This window comes from Cervus canadensis, chromosome 7 (assembly GCF_019320065.1).
Source record: "Cervus canadensis isolate Bull #8, Minnesota chromosome 7, ASM1932006v1, whole genome shotgun sequence".
Classification (NCBI taxonomy): domain Eukaryota; kingdom Metazoa; phylum Chordata; class Mammalia; order Artiodactyla; family Cervidae; genus Cervus; species Cervus canadensis.
In genome coordinates, this window is record NC_057392.1 from 8,859,251 (window position 1) to 8,876,130 (window position 16,880).

The window sequence follows — 16,880 nt, forward strand, 5'->3', positions numbered from 1 at the left end:
ATACATACATACACACACACACACACACAAACACTCACACGTATATTTATCTCTTTTATCCATTCATCTGATGATGGACACTTAGGTTGCTTCCATATCTTGACTGTTGTAAATAATGCTCTAGTGAACACAGGAGTGCAGGTATCTTTTTGAGTTAGTGCTTTTGTTTTCCTTAGAAAAATACCCAGAAGTGGAATTTCGGGGTTGTATGGTAGTTCTGTTTTTAATTTTTTGAGGACCCTCCTCCATACTGTTTTCCATAGCGTTGTACTAGTTTACAATCCCACCAACAGTGCATGAGGGCTCACTTTTCTCTACTTCTTAACACTTGTTATTTCTTGTCTTTTTGATGGTAGCCATTCTGACGGGTGTGAGGTGATATCTCACTGTAGTTTTGGTTTGCATTTCCCTGATGATGAGTGATTCTGAGCATCTTTTCATGTCATGCCACTCCCTTCTGGCCTGAAAACATTTATTGAAAAGTCAGCTCATGGTTTTATGTGAGTTCCCTGTACCTAACTAGTTGCTTACCTCTTGCTGCTTTTAAGATTCTCTTGTTATCTTGAATGTTTTTCATTTTTAAGTATAACGTGTCTTGGTGTGGAACTCTTTGGAGTCGTCTTGTTTAGGACACTCTGTGCTTCTTGGACTTGGATGTCTGCTTTCTTTCCCAGGCTAGGGAAGGTTTCAACTTTTATTTTTTCAAATAAATTCTCTTCCCCTTTCTCTCTCTTCTTCTGGGATCTTTATAATGTGAATGTTAGTATATTTGATCTTGTCCCAGAGATCTCTTAAACTTCCCTCACTTAAAAATTTTTAAAATTTTTTATTATTTTTTGGTTGTGCTGGGTCTTTGTTGCTGCATGGCCTTTTCTCTAGTTTCGGTGAGCAGGCACTACTCTCGGGTCGTGGTGCATGGGCTTCTCATTGCAGTGGCTTCACTTGTTGCTGAGCACTGGCTCTTAGGGCGGGCAGACTTCAGTAGTTGTGTTTGCTGGTCTCTAGAGCACAGGCTCAATATTTGTGGCACCTGGGCTTAGTTGTTCCTTGGCATGTGGGATCTTCCCAGACCAGGGATTGAACCCACATCCCTTGTATTAGCAGGCAGATTCTTTACCACTGAGCCACCAGGGAAGCCCTGCCCTCACTTTTAAAAACTCATTCTTCTTTTCACCTTGGGTGATTTCCACTACTCTGTCTTCCAGTTCACTAATCCATTCATCTGGATTATCTAACCTACTGGTGATTCCTTCTAGTGTAGCAGTCCCCAACCTTTACGGCACCAGGAACTGGTTTCATGGAAGAAAGTTTTCCATTGACTGTGTAGGGGGAATGGTTCAGGCAGTAATGTGAGTGATGGGGAACGGTAGATGAAGTTTCATTAGATGGCCTGCCGCTCACCTCCTGCTGTGCAGTTCAGTTCCTAATGAACTGTGGATCAGTACTGGTCCACAATCTGGGGAGTTGGGGACCCCTGTTCTAGAATATATTTTATTTCAGTTGTTGTATTCTCCAGATCTGTTTGGCTTTCCTTTATATTTTATAACTCTTTGTTAAATTTCTCAATGTATTCATGTATTCTCCTGAGTTTGTGGAGCATCTTTATGATCATGACCTTGAATTCTTCATTGGGTAGATTGCGCATCTCCACTTCATTCTTTTGGGGTTTGATCTTGTTTCTTCATTTGAAACTCATTTCTCTGTCTTCCTCATTTTGTCTAATTCTCTGTTTATTTCTTGTATTAGGTAGGTCAGGTTTTGTTTCCAGATCTTGGAGAAGTGGCATTACGTAGGACATGTCCATGGAGCCTAGCACCAAACTCCACCCTGGTCACCAGAGCTATATGCTCTAGGGTGTGAGCTATATGCTCTAGGGTGTCAGCTATGTGGGCTGAGTGGGCCTTTCTGTGTGGCTGGGCTGGCTGCTATGAGTGTGCTGGTAGGTGTGGGTGGCCCTGCCTCACGTGGTAGATGCCTGCCCCCTGGTGATCAGGGGCGAGTCCTGGAACATCTGGCTATGGGGTTCAGGGCTTGTGGCAGCTCACCCATATGCAAGTATGCAAGCCCTACTGGCCTTCAGAGTCAGGTGTTCTGGGAACTCATCTTCATGGTACATGACCCCTGGGCTGGGAGCCCTGAGGTGGGGCTCAGACCCCTTTTTCCTTGGGGAGAACCTCTGCAGTTGTTATTATCCTCTTGTTTGTGGTTCACTCACCCAGTGCCCTCAATCTCTTTACCTAGCTTATCGTTTCTTCTTTATATCTTTAGTTGTGGAAAATATTTTCTGCTAGTGTTCAGGTCATTCCTATAGATAGTTATTCCTGTAAATAGTTGTAATTTTGGTGTGTCTGTGGGAGGAGGCGAGCTGGGGTCTTCCTACTTTACCATATTGCCCATACCTACTTGAATATCTTATTAAGGAATTTGGAATTAGTCCACAAGGAACACAGAACATCCCTTCCTGGAAGCCTGAAGCTCAGTGGTGGCTGCCCCTTGTAACAGGGCATGAACTCCCCATTTTGCCACAGTCCCTAGCGCTCCCTATGCCAACACTCCCAGCAGTGGTTCTGTCAGTCAGTCTGAAGATCTGCATTTCTAATGAGTTTCCAGTTGATGCTGATGCTGCCAGCCAGCAACCACACTTGAGAACCGCAGCCCAGTTGTATCTTTTTAAATATTTATTTGGCTACACCGGGTCTTAGTGGTAGCACATAGGATCTTTGATCTTTGCTGCAGCATGCGGAATCTACTTCCCTGGCCAGGGTTTGAACCTGGGCCCCCTGCATTGGGAGCACGGAGTCTTAGCCCCTGGACCACCAGGGTAGTCCCTGCCCAGTTACATCTTGGACACTAGGTTAGGGAATTAGTTGCCACTTATCATGGCTGAGATAGTAAAGCATCTGCCTACAATGTGGGAGACCTGGGTTCGATCCCTGGGTCATGAAGATCCTCTGGAGAAGGAAATGGCAACCCACTCCAGTACTGTTGCCTGGAAAATCCCATGGACAGAGGAGCATGGTAGGCTACAGTTCATGGGGTCGCAAAGAGTCAGACACAACTGAGTGACTTCACTTCACTTCATCATCAAACTTATGGTTTTTCTTATGCCTGGCATGTTTCCTACGTTTAACACTGCTTTCCTGGTCCTGATGAAAGTTAGATTTGCTATTTCTAGTGTAATCAATTTTTTTTTTTAAGTTGCTCAATCATGTTTCACTCTTTGCGACCCCATGGACTTTAGAGTCCATGGAATTCTCCAGGCCAGAATACTGGAGTGGGTAGCCTTTCCCTTCTCCAGGGATCTTCCCAGCCCAGGGATCGAACTCAGGTCTCCTGCATTGCAGGTGGATTCTTTACCAGCTGAGCCACAAGGGAAACCCAAGAATACTGGGGTGGGTAGCCTATCCCTTCTCCAGTGGATCTTCCTGACCCAGGAATCGAATCGGGGTCTCTTGCATTGCAGGCGGATTCTTTACCAACTGAGCTATTAGGGAAGCCAGTATAATCAATATTGGAAGGTAAATCTAAAGATATCAAGAGACAGGTCTGTGAAAAACAGATTTGGGAGTGGCTGAGGCTTATGGTAGCTGAAGCTAAGGGTATGTGTGAGCTCATCCCCAGGGAACGTGTGCCAGGAGTGACGGGTGGGGGGTGAACAGCAGACTGTCACGGGGCACTGAACACCCTGCCTTAAAGGAAGGGCAAGAGGATAGTAACTGTTCAAGGGAGAGGCATTCAAAGAGGTGGGAGGCAAGCCAAGATGGAACATTCTTGGCCTTATTATTAGAGAGGGGCTATGGGCAGACATCTGAGGCCAAAGCTTAAATAGTTAAACAGCAAGTTCTCAGGTGAGCTCCTGGTCTGTGGGAGGACAGGAAGCAGGAGTCCTGTTACCCTTGCCCACAGCATGCCTGGTAACCTGCTGTTGCTCCAAGGCACGGCTTGTTGTGGCAATTGTCTCTGACGCTCTGATGACAAGGTTGCAGCCAGCAGCTGAGCATGGTGAGTGTCATGTCACCTGCCTTCTTTTTTTAAAAAAAAATAATGTGCCTTGTTAAGAGAAATGTGCTAATCTCATGGCCATGGTTAGTATGCTTGTGGCTGGATGGTTTTTTTTCTGGAGTTTGTGTTGAGGAGGAGTATCTGAGAAAGGGAAGCATGGGAGCTGAAATGGAAAAGGTGGGTCAGTGGCGTCCAGTGGCAGCTTCAAGACCAGGCTAAGGGTTTGCACTGGGTACTGTGGCAGCCAGGAGCTGTGCTAAGCTGCTGGGGGGGGGAGGGGTGGGGACAGCTGTGTGGTCAATGCGTCTCGGTGGCCCCAGCGCCTGGCACCAGGCCTGGCCAAGGTAGGCATGCTCTAAATGGGGGAGGTTGAGTGAATGAATGGATGAATTTGATGGATAAGGAGCGATGATCTGATCAAAGCAAAATTGATGTAGGGTGGTTCAAAATCCACAAGCTTTGGAACCTGTGTGTGTGTGTGTGTGTGTTCAGTCATGTCTTACTCTTTGCAACCCCATGAACTGTAGTCTACTGGGCTCCTTTGTCCATGGAATTTTCCAGGGAAGAATACTGGAGTGGGTTGCCATTTCTTTCTCCAGGAGATCTTCCCTACCAGGGATCAAACCCATGTCTCCTGCATTGTGGGTGGATTCTTTACCACTAAACTATCTGGGAAGCTCCAATATATGTGTGTGTGTGTGTGTGTGTGTGTGTGTGTGTGTGTGTATACATATGTGAGATACACATACATATGTGAGATACACATATCTCCTTTATTTTTGCAAATTATTATTAAATTTCATGTTAATATATTATTTAGACAGAAATGCATATATATGTGTATATAATTATATGTTATCAATATATTATTATAATTATTGTATTATAATTATATCAATAATATATTATTAATATATTATATATTATTCTCTATCAGTACATAAAAAGCTGCCTTCTTCTTATCAATAGCTGCATAGTATTTCATTGTATAGAGATACCTTACTTTGTACTTTCTTGTAATTTTCTTGTACTTTACAATTACAAATAATACTGCAATGACAGTTTTTGCACAAGCACCTTTGCACACCTGTATGAGTTTATCTGTGGAATAAATTATAATTCTTAGTAGTGGAATGTTCATTTTAAATTCCAGTTGCTATTGTCAAATTACAAAGAGAACAATTTCTTTGTCTAACAAGAAAGTGGTGAGTAGAATCTGAGTCTTAAAAAAAAAAAAAGAATCTGAGTCTTTTAAAAACAAACTGGAGCTGTTTTCTAAACCATAAGGATTGGAAAAGAGACCATCGTGGACAGAACAACATCTCTGTGCAGAGACCCAACTGCTGTCTTGAGCGCCACCCTGTGGCAGAGCTGGACATCATTTCACTCACATCCCACTAGAGAAAACATGGTCATATGGGTCCAGCTTACAGCGGGGGAAACTGGGAACTGTAGCCCATCCTGTCCATTAAATTTTGCAGTTACTGAAGGAGAACCATTTAATGTCCACTGTTAAGTGGCTCTGCCTCCCAAGGCAGAGTTACTGGACTTAATCCTGAGATCAGTATAGGGTTACAGAAAGACTTCCTGATGCATTTGACAGCTCTCTCCTGACCCAGCCCTCTGGCAGGCACTCTTGCAGTGCACTTGGGCATGGTGGGGAGTACACTGAGGACCTACTGTGTGTCAGGCCCTGGGCTGGGTGTTTCTCCTGCCTCATTCCTAGCCACAGGCCTGCAGAGGAGGCACCGTGATTCCCAGTACACACGGAGGCTTAAAATACAAAGGATCTTGCTCAAGGCTGAGGATCTGAAGCCGCGCTTGTGTGTTATACAGCCCACAGCCTTGCCTTGGCCATGTCACGCACACCGTGCATCCTAAGGCTCCTGCGGTCCCGTGTGGTACGTGCGGCCACATGCAGCAGGCCTGACCTCGGCTCTCTTCTCATTTTCCAGGCCCTCTCTCAGCTCCTGTGCCTGTTGCCGTGGCCTTGGTGGCACCCTTCCCCGGTGGCCAGCCCGGGGCTTCCCCCGCCCATGCAGTCCCCCACCAGCACTGCCCAGGGCCTCAGCGGCCCCCTCTTTGGGGCCTACACTATCCCCACCTTTAAGTTCCAGCCTCGCCGTGAGAGTGTGGACTGGAGGCGCATCAGTGCCCTGGATGTGGACCGCGTGGCACGGGAGCTGGACGTGGCCGCCCTGCAGGAGAACATCGCCGGCGTCACTTTCTGCAACCTGGACCGGGAGGTGTGCGGCCGCTGCGGGCAGCCCGTGGACCCAGCGCTGCTCAAGGTGCTGCGGCTGGCGCAGCTCAGCATCGAGTACCTGCTGCACTGCCAGGACTGCCTGAGCGCCAGCGTGGCCCAGCTGGAGGCGCGGCTGCAGGCCAGCCTGGGCCAGCAGGAGCGCGGCCAGCAGGAGCTGGGCCGCCAGGCCGGCGAGCTCAAGGGCGTGCGGGAGGAGAGCCGGCGGCGGCGCAAGATGATCAGCGCTCTGCAGCAGCTGCTCCTGCAGACGGGCGCCCACAGCTACCACACCGTGAGCGCCGCTGCGGGCGGGGACCCTGGGAGGGCCGTGCGCCCGGCCAGCGGCCACCTCTGCGGCACTGCCGCCTGGCCCCGAGGCAGCTGTGGCCATTCTCACTGGGGCTGGGAGCAGACTTTAGAGATGCCCTTCATCACCAGAGAGCCCCCTGGTGTCTGGTTAGGTCTACAGTGCGTGTGTAGTTGTGTGGCAGGTGTGTATGAGTTCAGAGTATAGGTGTCTTATGTGTTATGTCTCATGTGTGCATGTGTGAACATATGCAGGGTTGTGTGAGTTTTACAGATGGTGGGTAAACATACCTAAGGTGTGTATATGATTGCTTGGAGGGTTTTGTCTGTGAATGGTGTGTGCATGTGTGTATGTAGAGTGTGTGGCATGTAACATGTGCTTATGTAAAATGTGCATGTAAAGATATACTTTTGTCACATGTGCGGATGTATGAAGGGTGTGTATGTGTGTAGAGGCCCAAGTGTGTATGTGTGAAGGCTTTGTGTGTGTGTAGAGGTGTGATGTGATAAATGTGTATAAGAGATATGTGAGGGTATGTGTGAAATCAGTGTGTGAGGGTATGTGTGAAATCAGCGTGTGGCAAGGAACTGGTGAAGACAAGCCCGTTCTGGAAAAGTGACTCCATTAGTCAACCAAGTAACAGTTCATCACCCAAAGTGGCATTTGAGCATTTGCGTCTCTTTCCATGGAAAGTGTAGATTGGGATCAGTTGCCCTTTAATGAATTGTTGGTGGCTAGACCCTCTGTCAGGCTCTGAGGATGAAGGCACCAATCATGCTGGTTCAGATTTTTCAGCAATTCACAGTGTAAGGGAGATTGGACAGAAGAAATCACCAAGATATGATGTTAGTGACTAGAATGGTAATTGATACAATTAATGTAATGTTAATTATGATAAAAGGGTCAGACCTTTTCCAGTAGTAAATTACAAAACAGCAGTTTAACTTGGCTTAGGCCAATAAGGAATTTATTGGTTAATTTAACTGAAAAATCCAGGATTATGGTGGACTCAGATAATGGCACCAGAGTCTAGTTTCTCTCTCTGCAGCTCTTGGCAATTCTTTGTCAGTGTGGATTCCATTCTCAGAAAGAGTCTGTCTGTGTGGAAGCAAGTTGGGCCACTGCAATGCCAGTATTTCGTTTTCCCAGATTCAGAGCTGGCATGGCAGAGAGCCGTGTTTAGTGCCTGGTTTGTGAATGTGCTGCTTGGGGTGGGAAAGGGGAAGCAGGGAAGGGGAGGAGGAGGGGAAAATTGTGAGAAATATCAAATATATACAAAAGTAGAGAATAATATAACAAACCTTCATCTGCATACTACCCAGCCCAATAGTTTTCAACTCATGGCCAATGTTGTTGCATTCGTTCCCCTACATACTTTCCCCTACCCCTGGATTATTTTGAAGTGTATCAGTCATATGAGTTTATCTGTAAATATTTCACTTTGTATCTCTGAAAGGCAAGGACTCCCACTTTTAAACATAAGCGTAATACCATTATCATGCCCTGAAAAACCAACAAAAATTCCTTATCATCAAATGCCTAGTTGTTGTTCATAGCTCCCTACAGCACTGGTAGTGTTTTAAAGCTCAGAAAATAAATATTTTGAAGGGGCTGTATAAAAAAATATATATGTGTATATAATGGCTCAGTGGTAAAGAATCCACCAGCAATGCAGGAGATGCAGGTTCGACCCCTGGGTTGGGAAGATTTCCTGGAGAAGGACGTGGCAGCCCACTACAGTATTCTTGTCTGGAAAATCCCATGGACAGAGGAACCTGGGGGGCGACAGCTCATAGGGTCGCAAAAGAGTTGGACGTGACTTAGGAACTAAACAACAGCAACATTTATATATATATGATTCGCATCAGCACCTTACTTTGTAAATCAAACTCTTCATTTGTGAAGCAGCCCAGGGTTCCCAAGGAATGGGAGTGTTGACAAAGGGAGAACCATCCCAGGACGACTCAGGGGAGCTGACCCTGCACTTCCCGCTGCTCCCCTCTGTGTAGTGCCACCTGTGTGACAAGACCTTCATGAACGCCACCTTTCTCCGGGGCCACGTCCAGCGCAGGCACGCAGGCATGGTGGAAGGCGGTGAGTGGAAGGGCCTGGGCTTCTCTAGAAGGCTGGGAGGTAAGGCCCTTCAAAGTCACTCAGTCTGTCCCATTCACAGTCAAGGACACTGAGACTCAGAGAGGAAACACTGACCATGGTCACATGATTTAAGGGACAGAACAAGGACTGGAAGCCACCTGTCTGGCTCCCAGCCCAGTTCAGCAGGTGGAGGACGTGTACAAAGCCCAGAACCTCATCATCCAGTTGAGGAGCCGGTGATCCCACCAGCCACATGGAGGGATCCCACAGGGGATTAGGGACGTTTCTGGCCACATGTTTAGAGAAAAAGGGCTGGGGGTCAGACAGGTAGGTTCCAGTCTTCACTCTGTCCCCTTCTGTTATGTGGCCATGGTTAGGGTGGTTTCCCTCCCTGAGTCTCAGCGTCCTTGGCCGTGACTGGGGCAGTTAGACACAGTGACTTAGACGGGCCCTTACCTCCCAGCCTCTTCTGAGAATTGGTGTTGACTATGAGTAAGCCTAACTGGGCCTAAGGAGCAGTCAGACCGGTTCTTTGACTTTTTAATGTACATGAATTCATTATGATTTAATCACTGTAATTTTACTGTTTCAAATTCTAAAACAAGTAGCAAGGCTATATGTTTTCCTCTTTAAGGGATTTTTTGAGGTTCAAGAAGAATTAGCTGTTAATGCAAATATATTATAAAATGTAATATAAATTAAATACAAAATCTCATTGAATAAAACATTTTTCCCTTTATTTTAATTTCCTTTTGAAAGAACAGACAGAGTTTTAAAATAGCACTATTCACCTAGTTACTATGCATTTATTATATATCTGATTCTTCTTGGTTCTACATTGGAGGCAACTAAAGAAAATATATTTTTATTTATTAAATACTTTTTTTCTGGAAAAAAAATATGTTTTTGAAGAGATTGTTGTACACTCATTTTCATAGGAGCATTATTCACAGTAACTAAAGGTATAGAAGCAACCTAAATGTCCACTGACAGATGAATGAATAAGCAAAATGTGATATGTATATATATATATAGAGAGAGAGAAAGACGGGGTGGGTGGGGGAGAGAGAAAGAGAGAGAGAGCTATAAAGAAATATTTTTCAACCTTAAAAAGAAAGGTCATTCTGCAATTTGCTACAATAGGTTATTTTGCTAAGTGAACTGTCAGTTAAAAAAGGACAGATACCATATGATTCACTTACATGAGGTACAAAGAATAGCAAAATGCATAGAAACAGAAAGTTGCTAGGGGCTGGAGGAAGAGGGGATGGGAAGTTAGTGTTTAGTGAGGACAGAGATTCTGTTTTACAAGATCAAGAATGTCCTGAAGATGGGTAGTGGTGATGGTTGAACAACATTATGAATGTATTTAACCCTACCGAACTGTACATTTAAAAATGGCTAAGATGGTAAATTTTATGTTAGGTATATTTATCACAGTAAAAAATTTGAAAATACATGCCTTTGATATAGAAAATTTAAATGCAGAAAGGTAGAAAAGAGAAAATAAAAACCATGGATGATATCATCTGCAGCTAATATGTTGGTGTGTCCATGGTCATTATTTTTTGTGTATGAATATTATCATATAGGATGCAGTTTTGATACTGCTTATTTTCAATTAAGAATATATCATATTTTCCAAAGTCATTAAATCATCTTTGAAAACATGGTTTTTAATGGCTGAATAGTATTTCATCATGTGCTGATCATAATTTATTTCACAACTGAATTATTTCTTAATTTATTTGGATAACTAAAACATTCCCCAGTTATAAATCTCATGGTGGTAACATTCTTGTGCATAAATCCTTGTGCATGTTCCTTATTACTTCCTTAATGTACAGTGCTGGGAAAATATGGAGACGAAAAATATATTCTTAAGTAAATCCCATGGACAGAGGAGCCTGGCAGGCTACAGTCCTTGGGGTCACAAAAGAGTTGGACGTGACTTAGCAACTAAAACAACAACAATGAAGACAACTTTGGCTGTATTAGTGTTCATTAATTTATTATCAGGCAGCTGACTTCTCAGATACTGCAGTTCTCCCATTCCAGACTCACCTCAGATCACTTTATTTTTATTTTATTACTTTATGTTTTTGGCAGTGCTGCATAGCATGCCGAATCTTAGTTCTCTGACCAGGGTTTGAACCTGTGCCCCTGGCAGTAGAATCTTAACCCTGAATCTTAATCACTGGATTTCCAGGGAAGTCCCTCAAATCACTTTATTAATCCAAATTAATTTTCACTGCATCTAAAAGTTGCTTGTTTCTAAAAAGCCCCATTTGAGAAAAGCCATATATCTTTTCAAAAAAAAGCTTGAAGTTTTAATAAAAGTACCATCTAATAATCCCTAAATGTACTTTGAAAAGTAACAGATGTTCAAGTACAATTGGTGTCTTTTTCAATAACCTTTAATTCTTAGTTTATCAGTAGGTGGTTTAGTTAGAATATTCTTCTATAATTCAAGTTTTCTTCATAGTGCACAGTTCCTTTTTTTTATTTGAAATTTATTTATTTATTTTTATTTGAAATTTAAAACTACATATTTAAACTGTACTACATTACTGAAAAGAATGAAATTAAAACTAGAATTCTTATCATTACTTTAAATTCCCCTCTTCGTATTAATAATCAGTGTGTTCATACTATTTGGTATCCTGATTCTGTTACTCTACAAGTTTTGCATTCATATTTCCCATTTGTAAGTACTGTCAAAATAGTTATTTTAGGGACTTCCTTGGTGGTCCAGTGGTTAAGACTCCAAGCTCCCAATACAAGGGGCCCAGATTTGATTCCTGGTCAGGGAACTAGATCCCACACACTGCAACCAAAGATCTGGTACAGCCAAATAAATAAACAAAAATAAATACATATTTACAAAATAGTTATTTTAAATAACTATAGTTCACATGTATCGAGCTGTCTGCCAGGTGCTACACTAGGCACTTTGCATTATCACATTTCATCCTCACAATGACCCTCTGGGTTCAGTTCAGTTCAGTTCAGTTGCTCATTCATGTCCAACTCTTTGCAACCACATGGACTGTAGCATGTCAGGCTTCCCTGTCCATCACCAATTCCCAGAGCTTGCTCAAACTCATATCCATCAAGTTGGTGATGCCATCCAACCATCTTATCCTCTGTCGTCCCCTTCTCCTCCTGCTGTCTCCTCATGCCCCTCTGGGTTAGGTGCTGTTATTGCTTCCATTTTCCACTTTGGAGAAACAGAGGGTCAGGGAGGTTACGTCATTTGCCCAGAGGCAGTGTACAATGTAAGTGGCAAAGCTGGTCTCAGACTGAGGTGGGACTGCACACAAGAACTGTACGCACCAGTGACTCTGACTCATGCTGGTCACCCTCGCTTTGCGTGGATCCCACAGGAAAGCAGAGGAAGCAGGAGCAGCCAGTGGAGGAGGTGTTAGAAGAGCTACGGGCCAAACTGAAGTGGACCCAAGGGGAGCTGGAAGCCCAGAGGGAGGCGGAGAGGCAGCGGCAGCTCCAGGTGGGCGTGGAGGAGAAATGGCAGGGGATTCGGTCATGGACTGGCCAGGAGACCTGTAATGTGCTCAGATCCCACAGAGTCGACATTCTGGCTGTTTCCCAGAGCTGAGACTCAGGGCTAGGATGGTGTCTTCCTGGATGTGCCAAGTGGTTTTACGTAGTCTGGGAAGGAAAATTCAGTTATTTGACCAGAACTGTGTGGCCAAAAGAGAGCTACAGCTGCCTGTGTTCGCACCCCCTGAGGGCATTTGAACCTGAATTTTAACTTCTTACAATATACTGTTAGCTTTTGGAGGACAAAGACTGGGTAAACTCCAGAAGGCAGCTCAGAGGAGGTATTCAGTAAATATTTGTAGAATGAAAATACATACACTTGCGTCACACCTTCCGTCATTTATTCTTTCATCACTCCTTGCCAGGCATCATGAAGAATATAAAGACAGAAGAGATGGGATCCCCATCCTTTACAGTTCAGATAAGACTAATTCCACTCCCAGTCCAAACACTGGGGACTGGGGGATAAATGTTATTTGGGTCTCCATAGTGACTTGCACAGAAAAGGGGCCCTGGCAGTTTCTTGGTAAATATTTGTCATAGCGTGGAATTAATGATTCTCTTGTTCTTGCTTTTCTTTGTAGGAAGCAGAGATCATTCGCCAGAGGGAAGCAGAAGCTAAGAAAGAATTTGATGAATGGAAAGAAAAAGAGCAGGCCAAGCTATATGGGGAAATAGACAAGCTCAAAAAATTATTTTGGGATGAATTTAAAAGTGTTGCCAACCAGAACTCTACCTTAGAAGAGGTACCCAACCTAAAAGACTTCTCAGAGTTCTTTAGCTGAAAACCTTATTTGTTCACAAAATTTATTTCTTTGTACTAGTTCTATGAGTTCAGACACAAGAGGGCAGTGGCTGGTAACCCCTGCTCCATCACATATTGACTGTGTGATCTTGGGCGTGTTACTTAACCTTCTTTTGCCTCAGTTTCCTTTCTGTAGGATAGGTTTCTGAAAGGGTTAAATTAGCACACCGACAATACCTAACATTATCTGGCATATATTATAGTAAGAGCTCCAGAGATGTTATGCTTATTTTTGCAAAGGGCTTCACTGGACAAGAAATGAGGCAAAATGTAAATGGATGCATTTTTCTTCTAACAAGTATTTGCTGAGCACTCCTTACAAGCAGGCACTCTATTGGGGCCTGTGGAATCACAGAGTAACTAATATTTACTGAAACATTTCCAGCCCCTGTACAGAGTTCTTTATATACACTAGCTTTTAATTCTCATAACAACCAAACAACTAATATTCTAAAGGTAGGCATGTCGTTAGTTTGTTAATTTCTTAAAAAAAATTATTTATTTGATAAATATTTAATATAAATATTTATTTATTAAGATTTATCAGATCTTAGTTGCAGCACCGAGAGATCTTTTGTTGTGGTGCAGATTCTCTAGTTGCAGCATGCAGACTTAGTTGCTCTGCAGCCTATGGGATCTTAGTTCCCCAACCAGGGATCGAATCTGTGTACCCTGCATTGCAAGGTGGATTCTTAACCACTGAACTACCAGGGAAGTCCCTAAGTTCACTTTTAAAAATATTTAACAAATTTGTTTATTTTTGGCTGTGCTGAGTCTTCATGGCTGTGTGTGGGCTTTCTCTAGTTTTGGCGAGCAGGGGCTACTCTTAGTTGCCATATGCAGGCTTCTCATCGTGGAGGTTTCTCTTGTGGAGCACGCGCTCTAGGGCATGCGAGCTTCAGTAGCTTGGGCACACAGGTTCAGTAGTTGTGATGCAGGGGCTTAGTTGTTCCTCGACATGTGGAATCTTCCTGGACCAGGGACTGAACTCATGTCCCCTGCACTGGCAGTGGATTCTTATCCACTGTACCACCAGGGAAATCCTCCCTAATTTATTTTTTAAAGGAATTCCCTGGTGGTCCAGTGGTTAAGGCTTCCATTGTACAGAGTGCATGTTTGATCCCTGATTGGGTATCTTACAGGCCGCACAGTGAGTCCAAAAGGTAAAAAATAAAATAAAATGCTTTTTTTTTTTTTTTAAAAAGCTATTATCATTCCTCCTTTTCAAGCAAAGACATTGAGGCCACATAACATGCCCAAGGTCACACGGCTGTTTTAAGATGTAGACCTGGGATTTAAACCCAGCTCCTTAAAAGCCCCTGCTCCACTACTGGATATATTATCAAATTTATTCACGAAAAACTTATTAAAATTATCCCTGGACTGTATCTTCCCACATAAACCTGTGTAACTAAACCTGTATCAGGGAAACGTTTTGAAAGTATTTTCAGAATGTTGTTGTGTTTTAGTCACTCAGTCATGTCTGACTCTGGGATCCCATGGAGCCTGCCAGGCTCCTCTGTCATGGAATTTCCCAGGCAAGAATACTGGAGTGGGTTACCACTTCCTTCTCCAAGGGATCTTCCTGACCCGGAGATCAAACGCTTCTCCTGAGTCTCCTGCATAGCAGGCAGATTCTTTACCGCTGAGTCACTGGGGGAGCTGTACAGGGAAAAGATTTGAGCAGAAGTATTTTCAGAATGTATTCAGCTGTTATTGGTTCTCTGAACAGCAAGGAATATCTTTTCTTATTTTTGAAAATGAATTATCTAATAGTGTTTCTCACGATCATTCTACATTTTGCCTAAAGAAACACCTAGGCAGTTTTTCCATAAGGGGATTGTTGTAGGATATGGAGGGAGCCTTGAGGGATCCATCATCTCAATCTGAGATGGAAAACCAAGGATGGAGGGTGGTGGTGTTGAAACGAGAGGTAGGGGTGTGTGTGTGTGTGTGTGTGTGTGTGTGTGTGTGTGTGTGTGTGTGTGTGTGTGTGTGTGTGTGTGTGTGTGTAGGGACTTGAGCCCTCCCATCCTAAATGTTCCCCTGGCGTGGACAGGGGTGGTTTATGGAAGACAAGATGCTGCTCCAACATGTGGTCATGGTCCTGACCCCAGCTCCACACTCATCATCTCTGAGCTCATCTGAACCTCTGACTCCCATGCTTCCCCTGACATTGCTCGCTGACTAGACCCGTTCTGTAAATAGGTACTGATTTAAATTTGGAGTTGTTGTTCATAAACCACGTCCTCAAAAATCAAAGGTTACATCTGTTAGGAAATTCTGAGTTGTGGTAAATAAGGACATAATTCTTCCTACCATCCATGGTTTCCTTTTAACCAGGATTGCATCGTCTTAAACTGGAACATCCATTTTTTTGTCTTCCCCCATAGGATGACTTCTGTTGAATTTTTGTGTTTGTGTGTCTCCCCTCATCTCCTCTCACCTGACATTTTATTATTTTAATTTTATTAAAGTATAGGAACCAAACTGGATACAAAATTCTCAGTGTACTTGGATAATTATTTTGTTGGTTCACTTTTAAAAAATTCTGGGAGTGGGGGAAACAGGTAAGATTCCGTTTAGAATGATCGTGTAAAACACTGTAAGGCTACTTTCAAAGCACAAGAGAATATGTTAGGAGGGCCAGTGAGAGTTCAGTGCATTTTGAAAATATTTGTTCTCATAACTTTGTCCCTGATAGAGAAGTCAGAGAGCTTGCTTTGGCTAAATCATCTCACTAAAGAGAGAACTTTAGATTAGACGTAGGGTAAGTCCAGCTGCCAAAGGAGGCCCCAGTTGAAAGGAAAGCACCGTGACGGTTTGTGACACCAAGAAAGCAGCCCTCTGGTGTGTCATAAGCAGCAGTGAAGACAGAAGTGACACATTGGAGGCTGAAAGTTGTGCATACATCTGATAAAGCATTTGACGCTACAAAAATATTCAAGGGGTTTAGAAATGGTTTTCTCAGGTGGCGCCAGTGGTAAAGAGTCCACCTGCTGATGCAGGACACAGGAGACATAGGTTTGATCCCTGGTTGGAGAACATCCCCTGGAGAAGGAAATGGCAAACCAGTCCAGTATTCTTGCCTGGGAAATCCCATGAACAGAGGAGCCTGGTGGGCTACAGTCCCAAAAGAGTCTCAAAAGAATCAGACATGACTGAGAATGCACTACTGTATTTTGTATGAGAAATGGTTAACATTTGGACCCATTATTGCTTTAGCAGAAGAGTTAAAGATAATAAGAATGTGAAGTTAAACTCAGGGGCTTAACAGTTCTCTGAAGCTATAATAGGGTGTATGAGTTTTATATAGTAATAGAGATGTAGGTAATTGCTTTTGTCACTACAGTAGTGATATATTTAAAAATATAACCATGGGGAAGAGGTGGAAAGGTATCTTCTCTTTGATCCACTTTTCCTTACCTTTTTCTTCATATTAGCTCAGGAACTGTTAGCTCAGGAAGCACTCGCTAGGCACTGGTGACGTGACTCCAAGCTGTGAAAAGCCAGGCCTCCTTGGAGACAGCCAAGATTCTTTTCTTTGTTGGAAGAGGAGCAGGATTTCTCAGGGAGTGGTCTGGAATGCCAGAGATCCTCCTCAAGGCTCTGAGTCTGATTCTCTTTATCCTACTCGAGACTGAGGAAGAAATGGGAAAGCTGTCAGACAAGTTTTGGGCTTGAAGTTCAGCAGAATTTCAGTGCAATGGAAATGACACTCTTGAATGTGTTCTTCCATGGGATTTTCTTCTCCTGTGCAAGAGCTGAGCTTTCAGGAGAACCTTGGTGAAGGGGAGTGTGGACTTGTGGGAACATTTGCAGGCATGCAGATACCCAGTAATTTCAGTTCAGTTCAGTTCAGTCGC

At 43.8% G+C, this 16,880-nt stretch overlaps 1 protein-coding gene across 10 annotated transcripts in view; it reads left to right on the forward strand.

The window, feature by feature from the left end:
• DZIP1L (DAZ interacting zinc finger protein 1 like) overlaps positions 1–16,880 on the forward strand; it is a 59,863-nt gene that overhangs the window by 15,832 nt on the left and 27,151 nt on the right. For 8 of the 10 annotated variants that reach the window (XR_006270503.1, XM_043474317.1, XM_043474314.1 and 5 more), the window contains 4 exons: positions 5,958–6,539; positions 8,564–8,648; positions 12,035–12,156; positions 12,794–12,955. Coding sequence is in view for 9 of the 10 variants with exons in the window: in XM_043474310.1 (XP_043330245.1) it covers positions 5,958–6,539; positions 8,564–8,648; positions 12,035–12,156; positions 12,794–12,955 (951 nt within the window). In the remaining variant the exon portion in view is untranslated. The remainder of the gene's footprint in view (positions 1–5,957; positions 6,540–8,563; positions 8,649–12,034; positions 12,157–12,793; positions 12,956–16,880) is intronic. The other 2 variants (XM_043474319.1, XM_043474318.1) reach the window with 2 other exon arrangements.